This window comes from Macaca fascicularis, chromosome 10, assembly GCF_037993035.2.
Source record: "Macaca fascicularis isolate 582-1 chromosome 10, T2T-MFA8v1.1".
Taxonomy (NCBI): domain Eukaryota; kingdom Metazoa; phylum Chordata; class Mammalia; order Primates; family Cercopithecidae; genus Macaca; species Macaca fascicularis.
In genome coordinates, this window is record NC_088384.1 from 107,567,126 (window position 1) to 107,581,477 (window position 14,352).

General features: G+C 44.9%; 1 protein-coding gene across 10 annotated transcripts in view; it reads right to left on the reverse strand.

The window, feature by feature from the left end:
- The window catches only part of NFATC2 (nuclear factor of activated T cells 2), a 176,596-nt gene that overhangs the window by 79,953 nt on the left and 82,291 nt on the right, over positions 1-14,352 (reverse strand). For all 10 annotated transcript variants that reach the window (XM_045363134.3, XM_065523314.2, XM_045363133.3 and 7 more), the window contains exons 4-5: positions 10,703-10,905; positions 9,196-9,368 (exon numbers count right to left, since the gene is read on the reverse strand). In XM_045363134.3, the coding sequence (XP_045219069.1) occupies positions 9,196-9,368; positions 10,703-10,905 (376 nt within the window). The remainder of the gene's footprint in view (positions 1-9,195; positions 9,369-10,702; positions 10,906-14,352) is intronic.

Sequence of the window (14,352 nt, forward strand, 5' to 3'; positions counted from 1 at the left end):
TCTGGCCCATATTAATCTATCACTCAATATGTAGCTCAGCCTTGATGCCCCGAGGCTCAGTGGGATGCGATGTCACCGCTGGCTTGCCCCTCACTAGCTGGATGGCCGCGGGCAAGTTCACTTCTCCATGCTACAGTTTTTCCAGTCTCTTCTCATACTGATTCAGCCACAATACAGAAGGTGCTTGACACACAGTAGGTGATTAATAACTGTTCATTTCTCTACACCTCTTCCCTGTCCTGTCCCTCTCATCTTCTTTCTTCCTTCATTATGCCTTCAAGTATTGATTAGCACCTACTATGTGCTAGGCTGTGTGCTAAATGAATATTAAAATAGAAATCACAGCTGGGCGTGGCAGGTCAGGCCTGTAATCCCAGCACTTTGGGAGGCTGAGGCAGGCAGATCACCTGAGGTCAGGAGTTCGAGACCAGCCTGGCCAACACGGTGAAACCCTGTCTCTATTAAAAATACAAAAATTCGCCAGATGTGGGAACGGGCTCTTGTAGTCCCAGCTACTCAGGAGGTTGAGGAACGAGAATTGCTTGAACCCGGGAGACAGAGGTTGCAGTGAGCCAAGATCACGCCACTGCACTCCAACCTGGGTCACAGAGTGAGACTCCATCTCAAAAAACATAATGTCAGCCCCCTACTTGGAACCCACGGCTTCCCATCTTAGAATAAAATCCAAATTCCCCACCTTGGGCTCAGACCTCACCTCTGACCCCTTGCCCCACCTATAGCACTCCACACAGTCTCCTGGGGTACCTTCCTCCTCCCTGGAGACCCCGAGCTTATCCCTGCCTCAGGGCCTTTGTACTGGCTATACTTCCCCATGGACCAATCACTCAGGTCTGGGTGAACAAGCTCCATCCTCAGAGGCCTTCCCTGATTGGCATGACACACACACATTTAACCAGCCTAGCCAACATGGTGATGTTGCTGTTCCCGCACCAAGCCACCAACCCGTGGTCCTTGTTATTTTTGTCACGACACTAGGCTCTCAAGTGCTGTCTTTGCTTGTTTACTGTCTGCCTTCCCCACTAGAATGTAACCTTTGTGAGGGCGGGGACTTTGTTTTGTCCAGTGCTCTATCCCTAGTGCCCAGAACAGTATATATCACATGCCAAATGTATTTTTAATTGAAAGAATAAATATTGGGAAGTCCACGATAATGACGTGAGTCATTTCAGCTTCCAGCAGGAGCAGCTGAACAAAATAAGCTGAACAAGATAAGATGCACAAAGTAAAGCATAGTCAACATGCCATCTGGGCCTCCCTAATTCTTTTGTTTGTTTTGAGATGGACTCTCACTCTGCAGCCCAGGCTGGAGTGCAGTGGTATGATCTTGGCTCACTACAACCTCCGCCTCCCAGGTTCAAGTGATTCTCATGCCTCAGCCTCCCGAGTAGCTGGGATTACAGGCATGCACCACAACACCTGGCTAACTTTTGTATTTTTAGTAGAGACGGGGTTTCGCCATGTTGGCCAGGCTGGTCTCGAACTCCTGACCTCAAGTGATCTGTCCACTTCAGCCTCCCAAGGTGCTAAGATTCCAGGCATGAGCCACCACACCTGGCCCGGGCCTCCCTAATTCTAAGGGTTTCCTGAAGAAATGCTGCACTAGCACCCAACTTCCAACTAGACCCAGGAGGGTAAAGTAAGGGATAAAATGGAAGGCGTGCAGGAAGCATTGGGGTCGTAGGTTTTCTAATTTTTGCTTTCAGAAAAAAAAAAAAAAAAGCATAAGAAATAGCTGAATTTCCATAGGGAAAACAATGGAGCTGGACCCTACCCCACACCATACACAAAAACCAACCTGCATGGATCAGAGCCCCAAACATGAAACCAGAACTGAAAAGCTTCCAGAAGAAAATGTAACAGAATGTCTTTGCTGCCTTCAAATAGGCAGAGATTTCCTGGAGGAATGCAAAAAGCACTAATCCCAGACAAAAAGAAAATGTCAAATTGGGCTTCATCAAAATAAAATATGAATGTTCATGAAAAGACACTACCTGGGCCAGGCATGGTGGCTCACGCCTGTAATCACAGCACTTTGGGAGGCCGAGGTGAGCAGATTGCCTGAGGTCAGGAGTTCGAGACTGGCCTGGCCAACATGGTGAAACCCCATCTCTACTAAAAATACAAAAATTATCTGGGCGTGGTGGCAAGTGCCTGTAATCCCAGCTACTCCAGAGGCTGAGGCAGGAGAATCACTTCAGCCTGGGAGGTGGAGGTTGCAGCGAGCTGAGGTTGTGCCATTGCACTCTAGCCTGAGCCACGAGAGTGAGACTTTGTCTCAAAAAAAAAAAAAAAAAAAAAAAAAAAAAAGACACAAGACACTACCTGAAAATAAACAGGTAAGCCACAGACAGGGGAAAAATATACACAAATCTGACAAAGGACTTATGTCCAGAATATATAAAGAACTGATGTATATTAACAATAAAAATACGAATAACCCAGTTAAAAATGGGCAAATAGTTGAACAGACACTTTACCAAAGAAGATACATAGGCCGGGTATGGTGGCTCACGCCTGTAATCCCAACACTTTGGGAGGTGGAGGCAGGTGGATGACCTGAGGTCAGGAGTTCGAGACCAGCCTGGCCAACATGGTGAAACCCCATCTCTACTAAAAATACAAAAATTAGCCGGGCATGGTGGGGGGCAACTGTAATCCCAGCTACTCCAGAGGCTGAGGCAGAAGAATCACTTGAAGCTGGGAGGCAGAGGTTGCAGTGAACTGAGATTGCGCCATTGCACTCCAGCCTGGGGGACGGACAAGAGCGAGATTCCGTCTCAAAAAAATAATAAAAAAATAGAAGATACACAGATAGCCAACAAGCATCTGAATCAGTAGTCATTAGGGAAATGCACATTAGAACTACAATGAGATCCCATTTCACACTCATTAGAAGGGTTAAAATTTAAAAGACTGACAATACCAAATATTGGTGAGGATGTGGAGCAACTGGAACTCTCATACATCCTTGTTCAGAGTGGAATATGGTGTTGAAAATACATAAATAAAAACATACACATCCAACTCCATTCCTAGGTCATTTACCCAAGAGAAATGAAAGCATTTGCTCACAAAAGGACTTGAATAGGAATGTTCATAGTAGCCTTATCCATAAACCCAAGCACTGGGAACAGACCGAATGTCTATCAATGGTACATAAACAATTGTTATATTCATGCAATTGAATAGTGCTCAGCAATAAATAGGAATGCACTACTGAATCACTCCATAGCAGTGACAGATCTCAAAAATAACATGCTGAGCAAAAACAGCCAGACCCAGAAGGGTACACACTGTATTAATTCCATTCTATAAAGTTCTAGAACAGGGAAGATTAATCAACCGTGATAGAAATCAGAAGAGCGGCTGCCTCCGTGTGTGGGCTTGAGGAGGAGGCCTTGGCTGAAGGGACATGGGAACGTTCAAGAGTGAAGAAAGTGCTGTCTCGAGTGGTGGTTACGTGGGTATATGCGATTGTCAAAAATCACTGAACGCTTACAATCTGTGCAATCTACTTTAATTATACCTCCATAAAAAATATATATGTCACAAAGAGAGGCAGAGAGGGAAAAGAGCATGTGAGAAAATCCATTTTCTAACCCACACCCCATACCCACTCCCAAGCCCCGCAAAATGAGCAAAGTGAATTTACATTCTGTGCCCTGAGCTGGCAGGGCTTTGTGTGAAATTGCTTTACATGTTTTCTGAAATGCACTGAGCAGAGAGGCCCATCTGCTGGGCAGGGAGAAAGCCATGGTGGCTTGGGCGGAACTGCCTAGAGACATGGCTGGGCCTGGAGACACGGCTGGAGAGGTTCTGTTATCTCAGGACCAGGTGTGTGCCTGTGGACGTCTCCTATCTCATTGCAGCCTTTTCTCCCCCACTGGGCAGTGTGGAAATACAGTCTGGAGACAGTCACTATGTGCCGAGCCCTGGTAAACATTGCCTGGTTCAGTCTTTATAGGACAGAGACTGACAAGTAAATGGGGCTGTCAGAGCACAAAGTGGGGGACCCCGTACCGTGGGGGGTCAGGGAATGCTTCCTCCTTGAGGAGCCGTCTAAACAGAGGCCTTGGAGGAGGAGGGGTTAGCCAAGCCACTGGAGGATAGGGAGGGGTGGGCTCCAGATAAGCACCTCAAAGTCTGCCCCACATCAGAATCACTGGGAGAGCTCTGAAAGCCCCCATGGCCAGGCCACATCCTGACAACCAAATCAGAGTCTCCGGGGTGGGACCAGGACATCAGTATTTTTTTTTTCTTTTCTGAAACAACATCTAACTTTGTCACCCAAGCTGGAATGTAGTGGTGCAACCTTGGCTCACTGCAGCCTCAACCTCCTGGGTCCAAGCAATCCTCCCACCTCAGGCCTCCAAGTAGCTGGGACTACAGGCACGCACCAACACGCCTGGCTAATGGTTTTTGTAGAGATGGGTTTTCACCATATTGGTCAGGCTGGTCTCCAACTCCTGAGCTCAAGCAATCCTCTAGCTTCAGCCTCCCAAAGCGCTGAGATTACAGACGTGAGCCACCGAGCCTGGCCGGGCATCAGTATTTTTTTAATACAACTCCCGGGTAATTCTAGCATACAGTCAAGCTTGAGAACCTATGTTCTGGGTGGAGGTGACAGTGTGCAAAAGCCAAAAAGTCAGGGAAAGATCCCAATGCATCTGGGCACTGAGGAGCAGATAGGAAGGGAAGCCACGAAATGCAGTTGAGGAAATGTAGTGGGTTACATAGTACCCCCCTACCTGACTCCTCCTCCCTGCAAACCATCCACCCACAAGCTCAGAATGTACCTTATTTGGAACCAGGGTCTTTGCAGATATAATTAAGGTAAGAATGGAGATGAGATCACCCTGGATTAGGTATAAACCAAATAAGTGCATCCTCGTAAGCAACAGAAACAGACACACACAGAGACCCAGAAAAGGCCCGTGTGCAGACAGAGGCAGAGACTGGAGCAATGCAGCCACAAGCCAAGTAAGGCCAGGGAGACCAGCAGGCACCAAAAGCTGGCGGGGATGGCACCGGCGGTTTCTCCCCTGAGCCTCCAGCGGGAACCAACCCTGCCAACACCTTGATTTCAGACTTCTGGCCCCCAAAACAGTGAGAGAATACATTTCTATTGTTTCAAGCCACCTGGTTTGCAGTAATTGGTTATGACAGCCTAGGAGACTAACATAAGAGGGAAGCAGGCGCCAGCTCTACCCCTGCAGGGAAACTGGAGTTGAAGCTGACAACACCAAGAAGGCTGGGCTCAGGCGGGGAATGAGGCTGAGCAGGAGCAGAGGGGAACTGCTCCGTGCCAAGTGGAGAAGGGAGGGCAGGCCCCAGTAGCTGCTGTCTATCATGGATAGTCTTGTTGTTGGGGAAGACGGGGGTGATCCCTCTGACCTCTTCCATGCTCCAGAGAAGTGGGAGGTGCAGTTATCTACATGGAGTGGGAAGGGGTTGGGGCAGCATTGAGAGGTTGGAAGACTGGAGAAGGGTCAGGTCAGTCTTCCCGAGAATACAGAAAGGAGCAGTGGGGGAAGTTGGAAGGATCTCCTCGGCAATGCTAAAGCCCTAGTGGAAATAGAAGACTGCAAACATGAGGGTGCCAGTGTGTGCAAAAGTGAGATTGCAGCTCTGGCCAGCTGGCATGCAAATAAACATAAGGCACCTGCACTTCTAGCAAATCACTCCACCTTCCAAAGAGCAGTCTCTGGTAGTTTGCTCATGTTGTTTCTGCTAGCATCTGAGAACTTACCCTTGATCCCTAAGACGGTACATAAAAGGCATCTCCAAAGTAAATAAGTTAGCCTTGCAAATAAGTACCAGCCCACGAAATGTTTTTCTCACCAACTCACTCTCCCTGTCATTGGAGACTCTTGCTTAGTCAGTATACACTGTCTAAGGGTATACTGTCATTAGTAACAATTTATTTTACAATACTCTGCCAGCCCATGTTACTGACTAATTGCTAATATGTATTTACTGACTACCTCCCTATAGATTATACAGTAAGCTGTCAATACATATTTATGGACCTACTAGGCACTGGTCTAGGGAAACAGAACAAAGAAGTAAATTAAAATGACAGAAAATTATTAGTGAGAACTAGAGTGGCCAGCTGGTAGCTCAGCTTGGTATTGCAAGAGAGGGTGAGTTATGGGAACCAAAAGAAGAAGGGATTTCATAGAACTAGAAAGTTGGAGACTGGCTTTCCTACCTACCAAGTAAAAACAGGTGAATCACCTTACCAAGAAGTCTCAGTTTCCTTCTCTGTCAAAAGAAGGCAGGTGAATCAGGCAAACGCCTTTTTAAAAAGAAAAGAAAACAATTTTCAATGTTCAAATAGCTTTCTAACACCCTGAAGATCTTGCTGGAGGAACATGTGGTTAAGTGATGATCCTCAAAGTCTTAGATCGACATAAGATAAGTTGCCTTGAGAAACCCAAAGAGAGGGAGGATCAGGGGCTCCTGTCCCCACCTTGCTACACACCCCAGTCCCATCCTGGAAAGTGAGTCATTTGCCAGAAAGGGGAGACCTTATCTGCTTAGAGTCCCCCAAATCACTGCAAGTTTCCTTCCAAAAACATCTTGAGAGGTTCAAAACCAAGACTTTGGTGGGGCAGCCATCATGACCAGCATTTGATGGACAGGAGTGGGGTCTACTAAGCTGAGTAGGGGAATTCCAATATTTCTAGTAATGGGGTTTTCAACATGTTTTCCCTTGTTATCTACTATTGGGTCTTTCTCTGCTAAGATCAGAATACAAGCTCACCACCAATTCAGACTGATCCACGTCTTGACTCGAAAGGCTGAAAGAAATTAGAGTGACTCTTCATTCATTTCCAAAGACCAACCAAGACCAAGTTCTGGCTGCTCTCCCAAAAAAGGGACCATCCTCTCCTTCCTGACTTTTCACCATGAGGGCTAGTCTTTCCCAAACTCTTCTGCAGAAAATACACTTTCCCTTTGCATGTTAGTCTTAAGACTTCCTCTGATTAACAGAAGCTATCTGCAGATATTTTCTGACCACAGAGCATTTTGATTTTTTACCATTTTTTAAAATCAGGATATTTTTTGGTTTATTTTTAAAAACCAGATGATTTCCAGCACCAGTTGATACACGCAGCAAAGCACCATGGCACATGTTTACCTATGTAACAAACCTGCACATCCTACACACGTACCTGAGAACTTAAAGTAAAATAAAATAGGCCAGGCAAGGTGGCTCACGCCTGTAATCCCAGCACTTTGGGAGGCTGAGGTGGTGGGTGGATAATCTGAGGTCAGGAGTTCGAGACTAGCCTGGCCAACATGGTGAAAACCCGTCTCTACTAAAAAATACAAAAAATTAGCCAGGCATGGTAGCAGGTGCCTGTCATCTCAGTTACTCAGAGGGCTGGGGTGGGGCAGGAGAATCACTTGAACCCGGAAGGTAAAAGCTGCAGTGAGCCGAGATCACGCCACGGCACTCTGACCTGGACGAGAGAGCAAGACTCCTTCTCAATAACAAAAAACAAGCAAAACATTTGACCACATTGAGTCTATATTCCCATGTGGAAATACTGGCTGCAGTTGAGTAGCAACAGCACATTTAGGTGGGGGAATGTCCCCAATCTCCACTATTCTCTGATGTCTGCCACCCAGCCTACCCCTTCATTTTCACCTCCCTGGCCTCTGTAGGAAGTTGAATTTGTGACACCTAGTTATGGTAAAATGTCCAGCAAAAAGGAAAAAAAAAGAAAAAACCCTGAACCATAATTTAATATGGAACATGTTTATAAGAGCATAAAACAAAATGTTGTTATAAGAAAGAGACTTTAAAATAATAAAAACAGTTTTTGTTTCTGGAACAATGCCTATTTTTTTCTTCTTTATGCTTTTTTTTTTCCCTCTCGAGACAGCGTCTCACTCTGTCACCCAGGCTGGAGTGCAGTGGCGCAATCTCAGCTCACCGCAACCTCCACCTCCTGGATTCAAGCGATTCTCCTGCCTCAGCCTCCCAAGTAGTTGGAATTACAGGTGCGCACCACCATGCCCGGCTAATTTTGTATTTTTAGTAGAGATGGGGTTTCACTATGTTGGCCAGGCTGGTCTCGAACTCCTGACCTCAAGTGATCCACCCAAAGTGCTGGGATTACAGGTGTGAGCCACCACACCTGGCCTCTTCTTTATACTTTTTAAAGTAACTCCTAAACTTTCAAACACTGAGCGGATAATAAGTGTTGTCACATCTAATCGCACAGATTAACTACACAACTGTGTTAACATACAGGTAGACTTTAAACTTAGGTATAAAGTACATAAGAATGAGCTCAAAGCCACTTCTTCTTTTGAAACCTGATAGAAATGTGCCAGGTTTCTGCTCAGTGTCCTTCCAAATGGCAGATCCTGGTCACTTCATATTAGATTCTGAAAATCTTCTGTAATGACACAACCATCTGTCTGGGTGTCCTTATCCTCTCCAGACTGTAAGCTCATTAAGGCCAGAGAAAGTGGCCTGCTCATCTGTGGATCCCCAACCCCTGGGATAGTGCAGGATACAAAATAGAGCTCAGTCAACACGCAGAGATGGGCTATGGGTGGGGGACAGGGCATGGCTCCTGCATGCAAAAGCCCCAGTTCCAATCCCAACCCTGCCACTCTTTGGTTGTGTGCACAACTCACCCTCTTGTGACTCTACCTCCTCATCTGTAAAATGGGCACACTGACACCAGCTAGTGCCAGGGATTACTGTGAATATTCATACTGAGCAGCAGAGTCGAAGCTCAGTGAGTGAGAGCGCTGTGGTTTGTTATTGTTATTTAAACAATAAAGAAGAAAAAGAAAAAAGGGAACCACGTACAGCAAACTCACTCCAAATGCATCTATCCTTTAAGACCAGAACGATATTTACGTATCTCAAGTCTTCCAAACGAAGCTTTAAGCTACTTATTGGCCCTATTATTTTTAATTTTCCCGTGAGGCCACGAAACCTTCCAGAACTCAATAGAAGCAGCAAGAGAACACTGCGATGTGCTCCGTCTCTGGCCCCTCTGGTCATCTCGGGTCAGCGTAACCCTGTGGGTCCCACACATTCCCACAGGCCACCCCAGGTACCTCACCCAGAATACACTGCTCCCAGGGGAAGCCCATGTGCCCTACGCTTTCCGAAGACAGACCGGGCCCCAGGGTCCAACTCACAGCACTCGATGGGATTAGATGCAGTCTGCAAAGAGACGATTCTGCCACTGGACTCTGGGATGTGAACTCGGAAAACCAGCCTCACCCGCGTATTCTTTCTTCCAATGTCCGTCTCGCCTTTCCGCAGCTCAATGTCGGCGTTTCTGAGCTTCAAGATCCCCGCACAGTCGATGCTGCCAGGATGTTAAGAACCCCATTATCACCAACTGTCTTCAGGAGCAGGAAAGATCACCCCCAAACCTGCCTTAGGCAGCCAAAATAATTTTACAGCCAGCCACTGGGGAAAACTGCAATACACCCACATAGGCATTTCAGCCAGGAATGTATACCAAGATGGAGGGAAAAGCAAACTTAACAAAGCAATTAGAGAAATGCCCCAGTGAAATTACTTCTCTAGGGAGATTTTTCATGCCAACTCTTCTACTCTCAAAAATATCTGAAAAACTCTATGTAACTGGGGAATACTGATTGTGGACCATTCAACAGAGCAGTGAATCAACATGAAATCTCTTGAATAAACGTACTGTGACTGTGTATGAGAGCATCCTAGTTCTTAGGAAATGCACCCTGAAGTATTTAAAAGTCAAAGGGCATAAAGTCTGCAACTACCTCTCAAACAGCTCGGGAAGAAATGGAGAGGTGGGAAGGAACGTGCTGGAGCACAGGTGAAGCCTGTTAACACCTGGGAAAGCCGAGGGGGCAGGATTCCAGGAGTTCTTTGTATACTTCTTGCAGTATTTCTGTAAGTTTGAATTTATTTTCCCATCCAAAGGTTTTTTTAAACCCCAAAACGTGTGCAATGGTTCCCAGACTTCAGCCACAAGCATATTAGGTTTGTGAATCTGGACCTCTCTGCATCATTACTTAATGATCTCTCTAGGTCAAATTAATTTTTTAAATATAAGTAAATTTAACCTGATCCCATGCAACATAATACAAAGATTCATGAGTATTCTTCCTCCCAAGACACATGAAAATGCGGATATACTATACTTTTTTTTTTTTTTTTTTTTTTTTTTTTTTTTTTTTTTTTTTTGAGACAGAGTCTCGCTCTGTCACCCAGGCTGGAGTGCAGTAGTGTAATCTCGGCTCACTGCAACCTCCCCCCTTCAGGTTCAAGCAATTCTCCTGCCTCAGCCTCCAGAGTATCTGGGATTACAGGCGCCTGCCACCATACCCAGCTAATTTTTGTATTTTTAATAGAGATGGGGTTTCCCCATGTTGGCCAGGCTGGTCTCAAACTCCTGATCCCAAGTGATCCACCCGCCTCGGCCTCCCAAAGTGCTGAGATTACAGGTGTGAGCCACCATGCCTGGCCTATGTATTATGCTTTTAAAATAGAAACATTTAAAACAGAAATCACAATGGGTTGATGGATCACAGACTGAGAACTGCCATCAACAGCTGCTTCCATCCGTTCCGTAGAGTTCTCTCTCCGAAATCCCTGCCACCTGCCCCCTGCTCGCTTCTCCATGAAGACCCACCGCCCTCAGCCCCCAGCCCTTACGTTGCCCTCATGTTGTTTTTGGGCTCCAGGGGGATCTCCAGGACTTTGGTGTTGCCCACAATCTTCTCATAGCTGGTGGTGGTGACAGTTTTCCCTGTGATTCGGTGCACCTGGTAGAAGGCATGCGGCTTAAGGATCCGCTCATCGGCTGTCCCAATGAAGATCTGAAGTCCCAGAGGCTTGTTTTCCATGTAGCCATGGAGCTGGTGGGGGAGAAAACAAGATCATTATGATGTGGGGTGTGGTGGCTCTAATCCAATAAACAAAAAAGACCAGAGAGCTCATGGGCAGCAGACAGAGTATGGGATTTCCGCCGCATCTGGAAGAATGGAGAACTGGAAACAACCTTGATGTCCAGCCAGAGGGTAACGCTTGGATAAATTACAGGCATCCCCTCTAACACTGAATATTAAGCAGCCACTAGAAAGAATACAGTCAGTCAGAATTTCATTTATGGAGAAACAGCCAGAAACTGTGCTTAATTGATGACTGAGGGTGGAAGGAGTGTTGCATAGTAATTAGGATAATTGAAATTAACTGAAAATAAACTGAAAGGACAAACATAGAACTCTTGATAGTGATTCCCTGGGAAGATCAGAAGAAAGAACTGTCACTTCTTACATGACTATATTCCAATGAACAAAGTTTGACTGTGGAACTTTAAAAAAGAGTGTGACAAAAATGCCATAGTCTAAGTCAAAAGATAAAGTCTGAAAGAAAATATGTGCAACATATAACAGATAAAACATTAGCACATACAATATATGAAGAATGCCTATAGTGAGTAAGTAAAAGATTCCCTGGCCATCTATTTAGACTCGAATCCCAATCCCAATGGCTTTCCCTATCTCCCTCTCCTACTTTTTATCCAGTCTAACACACTATATATTTTCTTGATTCCTTTTGTCTAAGTCTTTCTCCCAGAACTAAACTGTCACATCTCTGAGAGCAGGGATGTTTGTCTAGTTAATTTGCCACAAAATCTCTAGTGCCTAGAATAATGCTTGGCACCTAGTAGGCATTCTAGTACATATTTGATGAATGAATTAATAAGGCTATCCAACAGAAAAAAAATGAGTAAGATATTTGAACAGAAAATTCAGAGAAAAACAAATGACCAGTTTGACTTCTAAACAGAAAAATGCAAATGAGACAACCATGAGATACCACTTTTCACCCATTAGAGTCAGATTGGCACACTTGTAGATATTTGATAATATCCAGTATTTTGGAGATTGCGGGGGAACAGACACTTTTATGCAGATGATAGCAATATAAACTGGTGTAACTAAAGAGTATTTTAGCAACAGCTTTAATAAAACTACATAAATAAACGTTCTTTGACTCAGTAATTCCACCTCTTGGTATGCACCCTAGAGAAACACTGTATATGCAGGAGACACGTGCAAAAATGTTTACAAAAACAAACAGAATAATGAACAATGAGTTACGTCAATAGCCTGACTACTAATAGGACATTCCTAGGCTATGATACACTAAGAAGCATTTTAAAAAATAGTGAGGTAGAAGTCTATGAACTGACCCAGAAAGATCTAGGACACACTGTTGAAAAACAAAAGCAATGTGTAGAAAAATATGTATAGCATGACACAACTTAAAGAAATGCAGAATGTTTTCCATCCATCCAGTTACAATAGAAAAAGGTGTAAAAGGATGTGCTCTAAACTGACCACATCATCATCACCTCTGTGAATGGAGGAGGAGCTCAAGATTGAGAAGGTGATCAAAGAGGACTTTGACTTTCTATGCCATGTTATAGGAAGAATAGATTCCTAGAAACCTGTGAAATATTAAAAGTATATATATATATGTATGTATGTGTATATATATATGTGTGTGTGCGTGTGTGTGTGTATATATATATATATATATATATAAAATAACAAGAGACAAAAGGACATTGATCTAGAGTTTGATGATGTGTTCCTGTCTTGTCATTGGGTGGAGAGACACTAGACAAATCATTTAATCTTTCTGTGCCTCTATTCCTTTCTCCACTAATTGAGCGGGACTACAAGTGACAACTCACGAAGAGCCCACTCTTCTCTGGAGATCCTTCAGTAGGATCTCCAGTCACCTGCCAAAAGACAAAGTTGCAAGGTGATGAATGAGTACACATGGTCTAGAACTGTGCTATCCAATGCAAGAGCCACTAACCACATGGATATATTCATTAAAATTAAGTAAATTGAAAATTCAGTTTTTCAGGTGCACTAGGCACATTTCAGTGCTCAGCAGCCACAGTGCACAAACAGCACAGACACAGAACATTTCCATCATCACAGTAAGTCCTATTGAACAATGCCGGTCTGAAAAGATGGCACGCTCATGTCCCCTTCTAAAAGCCACACAAAGAGAGAGGCTGGGAGTGGAACTGTGTTAGATGATCACCTTCTTCATAACCGGCCAGACACTTACATAAGTGTCTGACACACACCTGAGAGGCAGCCTTGGGCCAAGATGGAAATCCAAGTCAGAAGCTGCTTATCTGAAGAACGGCTACTGTGCTCGGTGACGAAAATCAAAAGAAGGGCAGCATTGAGAAGAGATTTTGTTTTTGTTGTTTTTGCTTTGCATTTGAGCCCAAGACAAATATATTTCCTCATCTCCTCTCCTGGATTTATCAGGAGTTGGTATCAAGAAGAAAGGTAGGATGCAGAGTGAGCCCTGATGATGTGCAGCTGTTTCCTCCCAATGACAGAAGCGCAGAAATCGCCTGCTGGGTGTACTCAAGATAAACAGGCAGGGAACACCTGGAGATAAAATCTATTACATCCCTACAGCTCCACCCGAATCCAGCCATTTTCATCCCCTCTCTTGTTGGTACACCTGCCCGAGCCACCATCACCCCTCATTGGAGTGACTAGCACAGACTGCTCAGCTTACCTCTGGCTGGTCTTTCACAGAACAGCTCAATGATCTTTTAAAAATGCAAATCAGATCCGGATACTCCCCTGCCTACAACCCTCCAAAGACTTCCTGTGGCCTTAGAATAAAATCCAAACTCGGTGTGATAGTCTAAGAGCCTTCCTACAGCCCAGCCTCTGCCTTCTCCTCCACCACCCCACTAGGATCCTGCCAACCCCAGCCATCTTCCTGTTCCCTGAACACACCAAAGTCTTTCTGACCTCAGGGCCTTTGCACAAGCCATTTTCTCTGCCTAGAATACTCTTCCACTGGCACATTTGGGTTTCAGATCTTCAGGTTTTTCCTGAACCAGATTAGATACACTCAGTGCTAAAGCCAGCTCTTTAGGCATTACAAGAACCAATCATTAAACCTATAGGAATTTTAAGAGCCAGTTGACACCACTTTGGTCACTTGGTATGTACATTTCCAGCCATAGTGGGAATATTTACACCACAAAAATTGACAGATGCTATAAACCAGGGCTTTTTTTCCCCCTGGAAAACTGGATGTTAAGCATTTACTAGCACATCACTGGAATATTTACTTCATTAACACCTGAAATTTCCTTGTTATTTGCTGAACACCTCTCCTGCCTGAACATGAGTTTCACAGTAGTAGGAACCTTGCTTATTTTATTAGCACGGTCAATGAACATTTGTTGAATCATCTGTCACCATCAACAGTAATGCAGCACCAGGCGTGATGGCTCACGCCTGTAA